The 15,128-nt window shown below is 46.6% G+C and overlaps 1 protein-coding gene across 2 annotated transcripts in view; it reads right to left on the reverse strand.

Moving 5' to 3' along the window:
• LOC124038732 (voltage-dependent calcium channel subunit alpha-2/delta-4-like) overlaps nucleotides 1-15,128 on the reverse strand; it is an 87,172-nt gene that overhangs the window by 32,506 nt on the left and 39,538 nt on the right. For both annotated transcript variants that reach the window (XM_046354816.1, XM_046354811.1), the window contains exons 15-24: nucleotides 3,714-3,800; nucleotides 3,086-3,157; nucleotides 2,902-2,963; nucleotides 2,728-2,795; nucleotides 2,595-2,640; nucleotides 2,263-2,360; nucleotides 1,929-2,022; nucleotides 1,672-1,764; nucleotides 1,331-1,464; nucleotides 425-496 (exon numbers count right to left, since the gene is read on the reverse strand). In XM_046354816.1, the coding sequence (XP_046210772.1) occupies nucleotides 425-496; nucleotides 1,331-1,464; nucleotides 1,672-1,764; nucleotides 1,929-2,022; nucleotides 2,263-2,360; nucleotides 2,595-2,640; nucleotides 2,728-2,795; nucleotides 2,902-2,963; nucleotides 3,086-3,157; nucleotides 3,714-3,800 (826 nt within the window). The remainder of the gene's footprint in view (nucleotides 1-424; nucleotides 497-1,330; nucleotides 1,465-1,671; nucleotides 1,765-1,928; nucleotides 2,023-2,262; nucleotides 2,361-2,594; nucleotides 2,641-2,727; nucleotides 2,796-2,901; nucleotides 2,964-3,085; nucleotides 3,158-3,713; nucleotides 3,801-15,128) is intronic.

Genomic DNA, 15,128 nt, shown 5'->3' on the forward strand with positions numbered 1-15,128 from the left:
AGAAGACGAAGTGAGAAGTGTGATATTCTGTTCATCACTCCGATGAAAATAAAGCATTTATTTATCTATGCTGCCCGTCACAATTTATTCCCGGCTGAATTTTTCATTCTAGCTACATTTATGAGACAGGACATGAAAATGAAGCCTATGAAGATGTGAAAACCATCACAGTTGTCACAGGAACACACACTCAACAGTAACCATGTTCTTTTTGAGGACAAGACAAATGGAGTGCTTCCCTCTCCACAAGAGAATGTGTGTCAAACATTTAGCAGTAGCACCCCAGAGAGTACTACTACCAGTATGAACACTTCTATGTGTATTGAACACTTCAGTACACATAGAAGCCACAAGATGCATCAATGCCTCCAGCAGTTGTGAAAAGGAGACATTTCAGAGAGAGTAAAAGACAGCAGAAGCTTACCTCCAGCCATGGCTGTCTTGCCTCCCGATGACACAGTCACAGCTGTGACAGCTATGACATACTTCGACGCCCCTGTCACAACAGAATCAACCATCAGTCTCACACCACCTCTGCAGTGGCATACTGCAGTATCGTGGACCCCCCAGGTCCGAGAAACCCCCCTCCAACCCAGCTAGCTTCTTACAATTTTACACATTTTGCCATGGAGCAAATAGAAAAATGTGCCGTTTTACATCTAAAATCATTCTATTCTACACATTTTGCAATGAGGCTTAGAGAATTTTGCATTTTTAAAGCTGATTTCCTGCTATTCTACCATGTTTCCATGAGGCCGAGAGAACATTTAGCAGTTTTACAGTTAATTTCCTGCAATTCTTTTTAAAATATTTTTTTACACGGCTTATGACATGTTCATATCCTATCTGGGGAAGTGGGGAGGGGAACCATAGAGATTCTATTAAATCACTAGAGGGTCTATGTCATAAACCCTTGAAGTTCCAGAAGGGGTGGGAAATGGCAGCCATATTGGTCAGGGAGAAATCCAAACCAGTCTAATGAGAATGAATGGCAGTAGAGGCATAGTCCTGATTTTACTTATGCAAGAGCCTGTGGGCCCATGGTACGCAAGTTAACCTCTGACCTATTGTATGTTTGTATATTAGAGTTAGAGCCAATTCAGCTAAAATTCCTGCCAGTTTGGGTTTGATTATGACATTTCTCAATAGTGATTCCACTCAATTCCTAAATTGACTGGGTAGAAGACAGAATTCACTAGACTGGTGCCAGGTCGGCTTACCAACACCTATGGCCATTGTCACGACACGGGTTGGTAAGACAGCACAAACAGATGTGTGACCAGGCTAGGAATTGAACTCAACCATGGATCACATGGTAAGCCTACAGTACCTGTCTTGTCATTGTCCTCCACCGGAATGTAGTAGAGGAATCTTCCGGGAGGGTTCTCCATGGCCAGACGGTACCACAGGGGGAAGTGGTCCATGGTGAACAGGTTGTCCTTATCCGTTGGAGTCAGGAACTTCCTATGGAGCAGGAAGTTAAGAGAGATCAAATTCCTCGTTCGTATTCATTAGTGCACAGTGTAGCAAAATGTTTTGCAACGCAAAAAAACATTGATTCTTATTGGGCAAGTTCAGGTAGTGCCTTCCTGTTTCTTTAATTTGGTGCTAATGAATATGGGCTCAAAGGACACAGTGAACGTATAATATAATGTAGGTTGTTTGACTCACTTGGCGACCCTGGTCTCCATGCCGGTGTATCTGGTCAGCCGGATGATGCCAGAGCGAGTTCCCAGGAAGGCTGTCTCCACACCCGCCTCCATCCTGAACATACACAAATACACAGATGGGTCTTTTAATGCACTTGAACACACATGCACACACATATGCACATACTCATGCTCACACGCAAACACACAACACACACACAAACAAGTACTAGCTAACATAAAATGACATTTGTGAAAATAACAATTCTGTAGTCTTACCCAGATGCATTGAGCATTATTGCCTGCCAGTAGGCTTCTAAGGGGGCTGTCACCACAGCATCAAACAGGGTCTGCTGCAGCAGCACCTCGTCACCTGGAAGTCACAGACACTGTCAACATCAAGCCGGACATCTGCCTGATATTATATTTGTTTATTCGTCTTAATAATAGTCTTTATTATCCCCATTGGTCGATGCCCTCTCAACCGCTAGTCTTCCTGTGGGTCCACAAAAAAAGGTTTGAATTTAGGGTTAGGGCAACATTCGCATTGGGGTTAGCGTTGAATAAATGGTTGTCTTTGGAGGATGGAGCAGGTTGTAGAGACAGTACTCACACTCCAGGTCAGGCTCCTTCCCCTGCAGGTAGTGAATGACAGCCTGGAGCTGAGAGTATTTGCGGTGGTGAGGGTCAATGTCTGTCTCACAGTATGTCCTGAACAGAAAGGATACAGCACACCCTGAATGGATGAGGGGTTTTCACTCTATTAAGTCCAAGGGCCATTAAAGGCCAATGAAGTTTTACAGTCCAATACTCTATCATTTAGAGTATTAGAGTTCAATACCCATTGATTTAGATTATTGCAATTCAATCATTTAAGCGTTACACTCCAACATTCTGTAATATATAATATTATTGTCCAATTTTCATTAATTTATCTATGCTTACCACTCAGCGGCTATGGATAGATCAGGGGACGTCAGGTCATGCAGGCCTGAGAGGAGATTGGATGAAAGCCAGTCAATAAACCAGATTGTTATGCAGTAGATGAGTGGCAGTGAGAGTGGCCAATGGCACTTACCCTCTTCCACAGAGACCGTCCCCATGAACATCAGCTGTCCGTGACCCCTGGTCAGCACCATACCAAAACTGTGGAGGGAAATACACAAGGCACAATGTGGAGTGAGATGTTCAATGACTTCATTCAATCTAATAGGCCAACATTCCACACTCACTAACCTAGTATCACATTTACCTGAATGGGGTGTCGTTGATGGTTGTGTAGAAATAGTCATTTGTTAAGAACATAGGCCTTTTCTGTTGTAAATAAAACATTTGAAATGCGTTGTGAGACAGTTGTTACAATCAACATTATTGAATCGTTTTTACATAAACTACTGAGCCACGTTTAATCTCCCCACACACGAGGTCTCACTTACCGCTTTGTCTACTGATGCTCTCACATTTAAGGACAGAGTGCCTGTCTCCCCTTTCACCATGGCTGTCCTTAGCTGGAAAGAACAGACACATTAATGAACACAATCTCTGTTGAACTTGTGTTCACTTGCCTTACCAGCACAGTTAAAGCCCAGAACAATACATTCATACCTAGAATTAGGTACAGGTGTTCTACTGTATTGACAATATTAATTGTGTTGTCAGTGAATAATGTGATATAGTATGTACAGTATATGTGCAAGGGCGAACCTTGCTATGTTTCAGAGGTATCAAATGAAACGACCCCACTGACTGATTTTTAATGCAAATGTGTTAAGAACAACTTCATATAGGCTGTAGTTCAAAATAACCTGAAATAAAAATCGTACATAGAATAAATATTTTCGATGATCATTGCAGGTAATATCCCTGGGAAAAATCCCATTAACAGAATTTTTAAACAGTCACCCAAATCGCTAAGCCCGCCCCTGTACATGTGTATTCCGTGTTTCCTTCCTGTTTTATACCCAGCCTCACTCATTTATCGTTTTCGTTTATTCTAAAGCATCTTTGGGTTGTTAGAAAAGCGCTATAGAAGATCTATGTATTATTATTACTGCTATTACTCACTGTCTCATCTATGTCCTCCCACTCTACCTCAGCCAGGTCCACACTGTTGTAGTTGGGCTTGGGCTTCAGCTTCTTACCATCTTTATACTGCGGGACAGGAGAGGAGAAGATGAGGAAGACAATATGGGGGAAAAGATCAAGAAGAGGACAGATATGTGTCTGTATGTACAGCTGTCTGCATGTGTGTGTGTGTTCTGTAAGATGAGAGGATCACTTAGGCCAAATGTGTTTAATGGGCATCTCTGTGACATGGTATCCTGAATCCAAAGGCTCCATGACAACCACCGGCTCCAAATGAAACAAGTAGGCATGTTATTGACCACTTAACCTTGCCACCCAGAATTGCATCTCATTGTTGCCTGAGAGGGACAAGCTGAAGCTGAAGCTGACAAATAAGAAAGGCTTGTTTTCATTACCTGTTGCAAAACTATTTACTACACAGTAAGGGCTCTATTCAATCCGCATCGCGGAAGTTCAGCTTTACAGCATGATTGAAATCAAAAAGGCAATGTTCTTGCGTTAGTGGAGACTACATTCACAGTAAACGCTCCATATGTCACGCCTTGGTCTTAGTATTTTGTGTTTTCTTTATTATTTGTTCAGGCCAGGGTGTGACATGGGTTTATTGTGTTGTCGTATTGTTTTTTTTTGTAGGCATTGGGATTGTGGCTGATTAGGGGTGTGTCTAGCATAGGCTTGGCTGCCTGAGGCGGTTCTCAATCAGAGTCAGGTGATTTTCGTTGTCTCTGATTGGGAACCATATTTAGTTAGCCTGGGTTTCACTGTGTATTTTGTGGGTGATTGTTCCTGTCTCTGTGTAGTGTTCACCAGATAGGCTGTAAATAGGTTTTCCGTTCCGTTTGTTGTTTTGTATTTAGTTATTTCATGTATCGTCATTAGTTTCATTAAAGAACATTAGTAACCACCACGCTGCATTTTGGTCCGACTCTCTTTCGACAGACGAACGCCGTTACACCATATGTCAGCTCGAAACGGAAATGACCTTTTAATTTCTGTCGTGGAATCTGTAAAGTTGAGCAGAGACCTAAATCACGGATAGTTGAAATCAGTGTTAAATGAATTAGGGTTAAATTTACTCTCCTGGGAGTTATTTTAACCCTCGCGAGAGTGATACGCTCCCCGGTGTTGATAACTGGACTTCATTGGGATGCAGTACTTTTAACTCCATGTAGAGTAACCAGAGACAGGGAGTTGCATCTATAGAGTTAACCAAAGATGTGGGAGGGGCCTCATTGTCATATTTCTCAGCATGCTCTGTTGCTGTCATGTTTTGTCTTATTGTCTTGTCATTTTGCTTTTCCCTCTGTTCGTTTTCCCCCTGCTGGTCTTTTTAGGTTCGTTCCCCTTTTTCTCTCTCCCTTCCTCTCTCTCTTCTCTCTATCGTTCTGTTCCTGCTCCCAGCTGTTCCTATTCCCCTAATCAATCATTTAGTCTTCCCACACCTGTTCCCTATCTTTTTCCCTGATTAGAGTCCCTATTTCTCCCCTTGTTTTCCGTTTCTGCCCTGTCGGATCCTTGTCTATTGTTCACCGTGCTGTGTCTGTGTATCGCCCTGTCGTGTCGTGTTTCCCTCAGATGCTGCGTGGTGAGCAGGTGTCTGAGTCTGCTACGTTCAAGTGCCTTCCCGAGGCAACCTGCAGTTCATGATCGAGTCTCCAGTCTGTTCTCGTCATTACGAGGGGAATTATGCTTTATGATTGTAGATTTACTTTACTGGATTAAAGACTCTGTTTTCGCCAAGTCGCTTTTGGGTCCTCATTCACCTGCATAACAGAAGGATCCGACCAAAGAATGGACCCAGCGACTACAGACGCTCGTAACACTGCCGTCGAGATCCAAGGAGCCATGCTCGGCAGACACGAGCAGGAATTGTCTGCTGCTCGCCATGCCGTGGAGAACCTGGCCGCTCAGGTTTCCGACCTCTCTGGACAGTTCCAGAGTCTTCGTCTCGTGCCACCTGTTACTTCCTGGCCTGCCGAGCCTCCGGAACCTAGGGTTAATAACCCACCTTGCTACTCCAGGCAGCCCACGGAGTGCCGCTCCTTTCTTACCCAGTGTGATATTGTGTTCTCTCTCCAACCCAACACATACTCTAGAGAGAGAGCTCGGGTTGCTTACGTCATTTCACTCCTTACTGGCCGGGCTCGAGAGTGGGGCACAGCTATCTGGGAGGCAAGGGCTGATTGTTCAAACAATTACCAGAACTTTAAAGAGGAGATGATTCGGGTTTTTGACCGTTCAGTTTTTGGTAGGGAGGCTTCTAGGGCCCTGGCTTCCCTATGCCAAGGTGATCGATCCATAACGGATTACTCTATAGAGTTTCGCACTCTTGCTGCCTCTAGTGACTGGAACGAGCCGGCGCTGCTCGCTCGTTTTCTGGAGGGACTCCACGCAGTGGTCAAAGATGAGATTCTCTCTCGGGAGGTTCCTTCCAGTGTGGACTCTTTGATTGCTCTCGCCATCCGCATAGAACGACGGGTAGATCTTCGTCACCAAGCTCGTGGAAGAGAGCTCGCGTCAACGGTGTTTCCCTGCTCCGCATCGCAACCATCTCCCTCCTCTGGCTCAGAGACTGAGCCCATGCAGCTGGGAGGTATTCGCATCTCGACTAAGGAGAGGGAACGGAGGATCACCAACCGCCTGTGCCTCTATTGCGGATTTGATGGACATTTTGTCAATTCATGTCCAGTAAAGGCCAGAGCTCATCAGTAAGCGGAGGGCTACTGGTGAGCGCTACTACTCAGGTCTCTTCATCTAGATCCTGTACTACTATGTCGGTCCATCTACGCTGGACCGGTTCGGGTGCTACATGCAGTGCCTTGATTGACTCTGGGGCTGAGGGTTGTTTCATGGACGAAGCATGGGCTCGGAAACATGACATTCCTTTCAGACAGTTAGACAAGCCTACGCCCATGTTCGCCTTAGATGGTAGTCATCTTCCCAGTATCAGATTTGAGACACTACCTTTAACCCTCACAGTATCTGGTAACCACAGTGAGACTATTTCTTTTTTGATTTTTCGTTCACCTTTTACACCTGTTGTTTTGGGTCATCCCTGGCTAGTATGTCATAATCCTTCTATTAATTGGTCTAGTAATTCTATCCTATCCTGGAACGTTTCTTGTCATGTGAAGTGTTTAATGTCTGCCATCCCTCCCATTTCTTCTGTCCTCACTTCTCAGGAGGAACCTGGCGATTTGACAGGAGTGCCGGAGGAATATCATGATCTGCGCACGGTCTTCAGTCGGTCCCGAGCCAACTCCCTTCCTCCTCACCGGTCGTATGATTGTAGTATTGATCTCCTTCCGGGGACCACTCCTCCTCGGGGTAGACTATACTCTCTGTCGGCTCCCGAACGTAAGGCTCTCGAGGATTATTTATCTGTGTCTCTTGACGCCGGTACCATAGTGCCTTCTTCCTCTCCGGCCGGGGCGGGGTTCTTTTTGTTAAGAAAAAGGACGGTACTCTGCGCCCTGCGTGGATTATCGAGGGCTGAATGACATAACGGTTAAGAATCGTTATCCGCTTCCCCTTATGTCATCAGCCTTCGAGATTCTGCAGGGAGCCAGGTGCTTTACTAAGTTGGACCTTCGTAACGCTTACCATCTCGTGCGCATCAGAGAGGGGGACGAGTGGAAAACGGCGTTTAACACTCCGTTAGGGCATTTTGAGTACCGGGTTCTGCCGTTTGGTCTCGCCAATGCGCCAGCTGTTTTTCAGGCATTAGTTAATGATGTTCTGAGAGACATGCTGAACATCTTTGTTTTTGTCTACCTTGACGATATCCTGATTTTTTCACCGTCACTCGAGATTCATGTTCAGCACGTTCGACGTGTTCTACAGCGCCTTTTAGAGAATTGTCTCTACGTGAAGGCTGAGAAGTGCTCTTTTCATGTCTCCTCCGTTACTTTTCTCGGTTCCGTTATTTCCGCTGAAGGCATTCAGATGGATTCCGCTAAGGTCCAAGCTGTCAGTGATTGGCCCGTTCCAAGGTCACGTGTCGAGTTGCAGCGCTTTTTAGGTTTCGCTAATTTCTATCGGCGTTTCATTCGTAATTTCGGTCAAGTTGCTGCCCCTCTCACAGCTCTTACTTCTGTCAAGACGTGTTTTAAGTGGTCCGGTTCCGCCCAGGGAGCTTTTGATCTTCTAAAAGAACGTTTTACGTCCGCTCCTATCCTCGTTACTCCTGACGTCACTAGACAATTCATTGTCGAGGTTGACGCTTCAGAGGTAGGCGTGGGAGCCATTCTATCCCAGCGCTTCCAGTCTGACGATAAGGTTCATCCTTGCGCTTATTTTTCTCATCGCCTGTCGCCATCTGAACGCAACTATGATGTGGGTAACCGCGAACTGCTCGCCATCCGCTTAGCCCTAGGCGAATGGCGACAGTGGTTGGAGGGGGCGACCGTTCCTTTTGTTGTTTGGACAGACCATAAGAACCTTGAGTACATCCGTTCTGCCAAACGACTTAATGCCCGTCAAGCTCGTTGGGCGTTGTTTTTCGCTCGTTTCGAGTTTGTGATTTCTTACCGTCCGGGTAGCAAAAACACCAAGCCTGATGCCTTATCCCGTCTGTTTAGTTCTTCTGTGGCTTCTACTGATCCCGAGGGGATTCTTCCTTATGGGCGTGTTGTCGGGTTGACAGTCTGGGGAATTGAAAGACAGGTTAAGCAAGCACTCACGCACACTGCGTCGCCGCGCGCTTGTCCTAGTAACCTCCTTTTCGTTCCTGTTTCCACTCGTCTGGCTGTTCTTCAGTGGGCTCACTCTGCCAAGTTAGCTGGTCATCCCGGTGTTCGAGGCACTCTTGCGTCTATTCGCCAGCGCTTTTGGTGGCCGACTCAGGAGCGTGACACGCGCCGTTTCGTGGCTGCTTGTTCGGACTGCGCGCAGACTAAGTCAGGTAACTCTCCTCCTGCCGGTCGTCTCAGACCGCTCCCCATTCCTTCTCGACCATGGTCTCACATCGCCCTAGACTTCATTACCGGTCTGCCTTTGTCTGCGGGGAAGACTGTGATTCTTACGGTTGTCGATAGGTTCTCTAAGGCGGCACATTTCATTCCTCTCGCTAAACTTCCTTCCGCTAAGGAGACGGCACAAATCATCATCGAGAATGTGTTCAGAATTCATGGCCTCCCGTTAGACGCCGTTTCAGACAGAGGCCCGCAATTCACGTCACAGTTTTGGAGGGAGTTCTGTCGTTTGATTGGTGCGTCCGTCAGTCTCTCTTCCGGGTTTCATCCCCAGTCTAACGGTCAAGCAGAGAGGGCCAATCAGACGATTGGTCGCATACTACGCAGCCTTTCTTTCAGAAACCCTGCGTCTTGGGCAGAACAGCTCCCCTGGGCAGAATACGCTCACAACTCGCTTCCTTCGTCTGCTACCGGGTTATCTCCGTTTCAGAGTAGTCTGGGTTACCAGCCTCCTCTGTTCTCATCCCAGCTTGCCGAGTCCAGCGTTCCCTCCGCTCAAGCGTTTGTCCAACGTTGTGAGCGCACCTGGAGGAGGGTGAGGTCTGCACTTTGCCGTTACAGGGCACAGACTGTGAGAGCCGCCAATAAACGTAGGATTAAGAGTCCAAGGTATTGTTGCGGCCAGAGAGTGTGGCTTTCCACTCGCAACCTTCCTCTTACGACAGCTTCTCGTAAGTTGACTCCGCGGTTCATTGGTCCGTTCCGTGTCTCCCAGGTCGTCAATCCTGTCGCTGTGCGACTGCTTCTTCCGCGACATCTTCGTCGCGTCCATCCTGTCTTCCATGTCTCCTGTGTCAAGCCCTTTCTTCGCACCCCGTTCGTCTTCCCTCCCCCTCCCGTCCTTGTCGAGAGCGCACCTATTTACAAGGTACGTAGGATCATGGACATGCGTTCTCGGGGACGGGGTCACCAATACTTAGTGGATTGGGAGGGTTACGGTCCTGAGGAGAGGAGTTGGGTTCCGTCTCGGGACGTGCTGGACCGTTCACTTATTGATGATTTCCTCCGTTGCCGCCAGGATTCCTCCTCGAGTGCGCCAGGAGGCGCTCGGTGAGTGGGGGGGTACTGTCATGTTTTGTCTTATTGTCTTGTCATTTTGCTTTTCCCTCTGTTCGTTTTCCCCCTGCTGGTCTTTTTAGGTTCGTTCCCCTTTTTCTCTCTCCCTTCCTCTCTCTCTTCTCTCTATCGTTCCGTTCCTGCTCCCAGCTGTTCCTATTCCCCTAATCAATCATTTAGTCTTCCCACACCTGTTCCCTATCTTTTTCCCTGATTAGAGTCCCTATTTCTCCCCTTGTTTTCCGTTTCTGCCCTGTCGGATCCTTGTCTATTGTTCACCGTGCTGTGTCTGTGTATCGCCCTGTCGTGTCGTGTTTCCCTCAGATGCTGCGTGGTGAGCAGGTGTCTGAGTCTGCTACGTTCAAGTGCCTTCCCGAGGCAACCTGCAGTTCATGATCGAGTCTCCAGTCTGTTCTCGTCATTACGAGGGGAATTATGCTTTATGATTGTAGATTTACTTTACTGGATTAAAGACTCTGTTTTCGCCAAGTCGCTTTTGGGTCCTCATTCACCTGCATAACAGTTGCAGGTTGATTTGAACCTGCGGGATATCTCCTGCAATTTGGCTTACAACAGAGATTGGATATCACATTGCAAACCACCAGAAATGTTAAGAAATATTGAAGTAAGGCTTTACACCCTTACAACTCAAAGGAAGTAAAGAAATGTACTCTGCTGTAGTTGATTGTTAATTCAAAACAACACAGAAAATAGTCAAATGGAAGGGAGTTGATTAAAAACAACATCTAAACTAGTAAAATGGCAATTGGAGTAAAATTTAAGCAACTCTGAGAGTTGGATATTTACTCAATTTAGTGTCGTTTAACTCCAAAAATATCAACACCATGACCCAAGGAAATTTAACACAAAATAGGGGTGGGACCATATAAACCCCAAAATAGTGTTAAAGCTGCAATACAGTGCATTTGGAAAGTATTCAGACCCTTGACTTTCCACATTTTGTTACTTATTTTGTTACTTATTTTAAAATGGATTCAATTGTTTTTTCCTTCATCAATCTACACACAATACCCTATAATGAAACTGAAATACCTTATTTACTTAAGTATTCAGACCCTATGCTATGAGACTTGAAATTGAGCGCCTCCTGTTTCCACTGATCATCCTTGAGACATTTTAACAACTTGATTGGAGTCCACATGTGATAAATTCAATTGATTGTTCATGATTTGGAAAGGAATACACCTGTCTAAAAAAAGTCACACAGTTGACAGCGCATGTCAGAGCAAATACCATGCTATGAGGTCAAAGGAATTGTCCATAGAGCTCCGAGACAGGATTGTGTCAAGGAACAGATCTGTGGAAGGGTGCCATAAAAATTCTGCAGCTTTGAAGGTCCACAAGAACACAGTGGGCTCCATCATTCTTAAATGGAAGAAGTTTGCAACCACCAAGACTCTTCCTAGAGCTGAGAAGGGGAGAAGGGCCTTCGTCAGGGAGGTGACCAAGGTGACCAAAAATCTGATGATCACTCTGACAGAGCTCCAGAGTTCCTCTGTGGAGATGAGCGAAACCTCCAGAAGGACAACCATCTCCGCAGCACTCCACCAATCAGGCATTGAGGGTAAAGTGGTGAGACAGAAGCCACTACTCTGTAAAAAAAGCACATGACAGCCCCCTTGAAGTTTGACTAAAGGCACTTAAAGGACTCTCAGACCATGGGAAACAAGATTCTCTGTTCTGATGAAACCAAGTTTGAACTCTTTGGCCTGAATGCGAAGCGTCACATCTGGAGGAAACGTGGCACCATACCTACATGAAGCATGGAGGTGGCAGCATCATACTGTGGGGATGTTTTTCAGCGGCAGGGACCGGGATCAGGATCAAGATCAAGATCAAGGGAGACATACAAGGAGCAAAGTACAGAGATTGTTATGCTGGTGAATGAGGACCCAAAAGCGACTTAACGAAAACAGAGTCTTTATTCCAGTATATGACAAAAGTAATAATCCTGGATATATCAAGGAGAAAACAAAACAGGAAAAACTGAAATCCACTCGTAGTTGCGAGGACTGACTGGAGACTCGACCATAGACTGCAGGTTGCTTCGGGAAGGCACCGACCGTAGCAGACTAAGACACCTGCTCATACGCAGCATCTGAAGAAGATAAAACACGACAGGGCGAGACAAGGACACAGAACAGCGAACATCATACAAGGATCCGACAAGGACAGAAGCGGAAAACAGAGGGAGAAATAGTGGCTCTAATCAGAGGGCAAAATAGGGGACAGGTGTGAAAAGAGTAAATGAGGAACAGCTGGGAGCAGGAACGGAACGATAAGGAGAGAGAGCGAGAGAGGGAGAGAGGGAGGGGAAGAGAGGGATAGAAAGAGGGAAAGAACCTAATAAGACCAGCAGAGGGAAACCAATAGAAGGGAAGCACAGAGACAAGACATGATAACCAATGGCAAAACATGACAGAGATAGCTTTGATGAAACCTGCTCCAGAGCACGCAGGACCTGACTGGGGTGAATGTTCACCTTCCAACAGGAGAACAACCCTAATTACACAGTGAAGACAATGCAAATAGCTGTGCAGCGAGGCTCTCCTTCCAACCTGACAGAGCTTGAGAGTATCTACATAGAAGAATGGGAGAAACTCCCCAAATATAGATGTGCCAAGCTTGTAGTGTAATACCTAAGAAGACTTAAGGCTGTAATCGCTGCCAAAGGTGCTTCAACAAAGTACTGAATAAAGGGTCTGTATACTTACGTAAATGTGATATTTCATTTTTTGAAAATAAATTTGCAAACATTTCTAAAAACCTGTTTTTATGGGGTATTGTGTGTAAAATAATGTAAAACATTTTAGAATAAGGCTGTGATATAACAAAATGTGTAAGTGTCAAGGGGTCTGAATACTCCGAATTAACTGTATGTAACTTTTTGGGCGACCTGACCAAATTTACATGTGGTATAGATGTCATGTTTTGTCTTATTTTGTCTTGTCATTTTGCTTTTCCCTCTGTTCGTTTTCCCCCTGCTGGTCTTTTTAGGTTCGTTCCCCTCTTTCTCTCTTCCTCCCTCTCTCTCTTCTCTCTATCGCTCCGTTCCTGCTCCCAGCTGTTCCTATTCCCCTAATCAATCATTTAGTCTTCCCACACCTGTTCCCTATCTTTCCCCCTGATTAGAGTCCCTATTTCTCCCCTTGTTTTCCGTTTCTGCCCTGTCGGATCATTGTCTATTGTTCACCGTGCTGTGTCTGTGTATCGCCCTGTCGTGTCGTGTTTCCCTCAGATGCTGCGTGGTGAGCAGGTGTCTGAGTCTGCTACGTTCAAGTGCCTTCCCGAGGCAACCTGCAGTTCATGATCGAGTCTCCAGTCTGTTCTCGTCATTACGAGTGGAATTATGCTTTATGATTGTAGATTTACTTTACTGGATTAAAGACTCTGTTTTCGCCAAGTCGCTTTTGGGTCCTCATTCACCTGCATAACAGAAGGATCCGACCAAGAATGGACCCAGCGACTATGGATTCTCTCTACTCTACTCTCGAGTTCCAGGGAGCGATGCTCGGCAGACACGAGCAGGAATTGTCTGCTGCTCGGCATGCCGTTGAGACCCTGGCCGCTCAGGTCTCCGACCTCTCAGGACAGTATCAGAGTCTTCGTCTCGTGTCACCAGCTACTTCCGGTTCTTCCGAGCCTCCGGAACCTAGGGTTAATAACCCACCATGTTATTCTGGGCAGCCCACTGAGTGCCGCTCCTTTCTCACCCAGTGTGATATAGTGTTCTCTCTCCAACCCAACACATACTCAAGAGAGAGAGCTCGGATTGCCTACGTCATATCACTCCTTACTGGTCGGGCTCGGCAGTGGGGCACAGCTATCTGGGAGGCAAGCGCTGAGTGTACTAACAATTATCTGAACTTTAAAGAGGAGATGATAAGGGTTTTTGATCGCTCAGTTTTTGGGAAAGAAGCTTCCTGGTCCCTGTCTTCCCTATGTCAAGGTAATCGATCCATAACGGATTACTCTATAGAGTTTCGCACTCTTGCTGCCTCCAGTAACTGGAACGAGCAGGCGTTGCTCGCTCGTTTTCTGGAGGGACTCCACGCTAAGGTTAAGGATGAGATTCTCTCTCGGGAGGTTCCATCCAGCGTGGATTCTTTGATTGAACTCGCTATTCGCATTGAACGACGGGTAGATCTTCGTCATAGAGCTCATAGAAGAGAGCTCGCGTTAACTGTGTCTCCCCCTCTCTCCGACACTACCGTCTTTCCCCACTGACTCAGGTGTTGAGCCCATGCAGCTGGGGGGTATTCGCATCTCGACTAAGGAGAGGGAACGGAGAATCACCAACCGCCTCTGTCTCTATTGCGGTTCCGCTGGTCATTTTGTCATTTCATGTCCAGTTAAAGGCCAGAGCTCATCAGTAAGCGGAGGGCGACTGATAAGCGCTACTAGACGGTCCTCTCCGTCAAGTACATGTACTACCTTACCGGTCCATCTACGCTGGACCGGATCGGCAGCTTCCTGCAGTGCATTAATAGACTCTGGGGCAGAGGGCTGTTTTATGGACGAAGCCTGGGCGCGGGAACATGACATTCCTCTCAGACAGTTAGGGGAGCCCACGGTCATGTTTGCCTTGGATGGTAGTCCTCTCCCCAGTATATTATATGAAACACTACCTTTAACCCTCACTGTATCTGGTAACCATAGTGAGACCATTTCTTTTTTGATTTTTTGTTCACCTTTTACACCTGTTGTTTTGGGTCATCCCTGGCTAGTGTGTCATAATCCTTCTTTTGATTGGTCTAGTAATTCTATCCTTTCCTGGAACGTTTCTTGTCATGTGACGTGTTTAATGTCTGCTATTTCTCCTGTTTGTTCTGTCCCCTCTTCTCAGGAGGAACCTGGTGATTTGACAGGAGTGCCGGTGGAATATCATGGTCTGCGCACGGTCTTCAGTCGGTCCAGAACCAACTCCCTTCCTCCTCACCGGTCATATGATTGTTGTTCTGATCTCTTCAAGAAGCGTTTTGCATCCGCTTCTATCCTTGTTGCACCTGACGTCACTAAACAGTTTATTGTTGAGGTTGACGCGTCGGGGGGTGGGCGTGGGAGCCATTCTGTCCCAGCGCTCCGATACTGACGATGGGGTCCACCCTTGTGCGTATTTTCTCATCGCCTGTCACCGTCGGAACGTAACTATGATGTGGCTAACCGCGAACTGCTCGCCATCCGTTTAGCCCTAGGCAAATGGCGACAGTGGTTGGAGGGGGCGACCGTTCCTTTTGTCGTTTGGACTGACCAAAAGAACCTTGAGTACATCCGTTATGCCAAATGACTGAATGCGCGTCATGCTCGTTGGGCGTTGTTTTTCGCTCGTTTCGAGTTCGTTATT

This window comes from Oncorhynchus gorbuscha, linkage group LG01 (genome assembly GCF_021184085.1).
Source record: "Oncorhynchus gorbuscha isolate QuinsamMale2020 ecotype Even-year linkage group LG01, OgorEven_v1.0, whole genome shotgun sequence".
NCBI classification, from domain to species: Eukaryota; Metazoa; Chordata; class Actinopteri; order Salmoniformes; family Salmonidae; genus Oncorhynchus; species Oncorhynchus gorbuscha.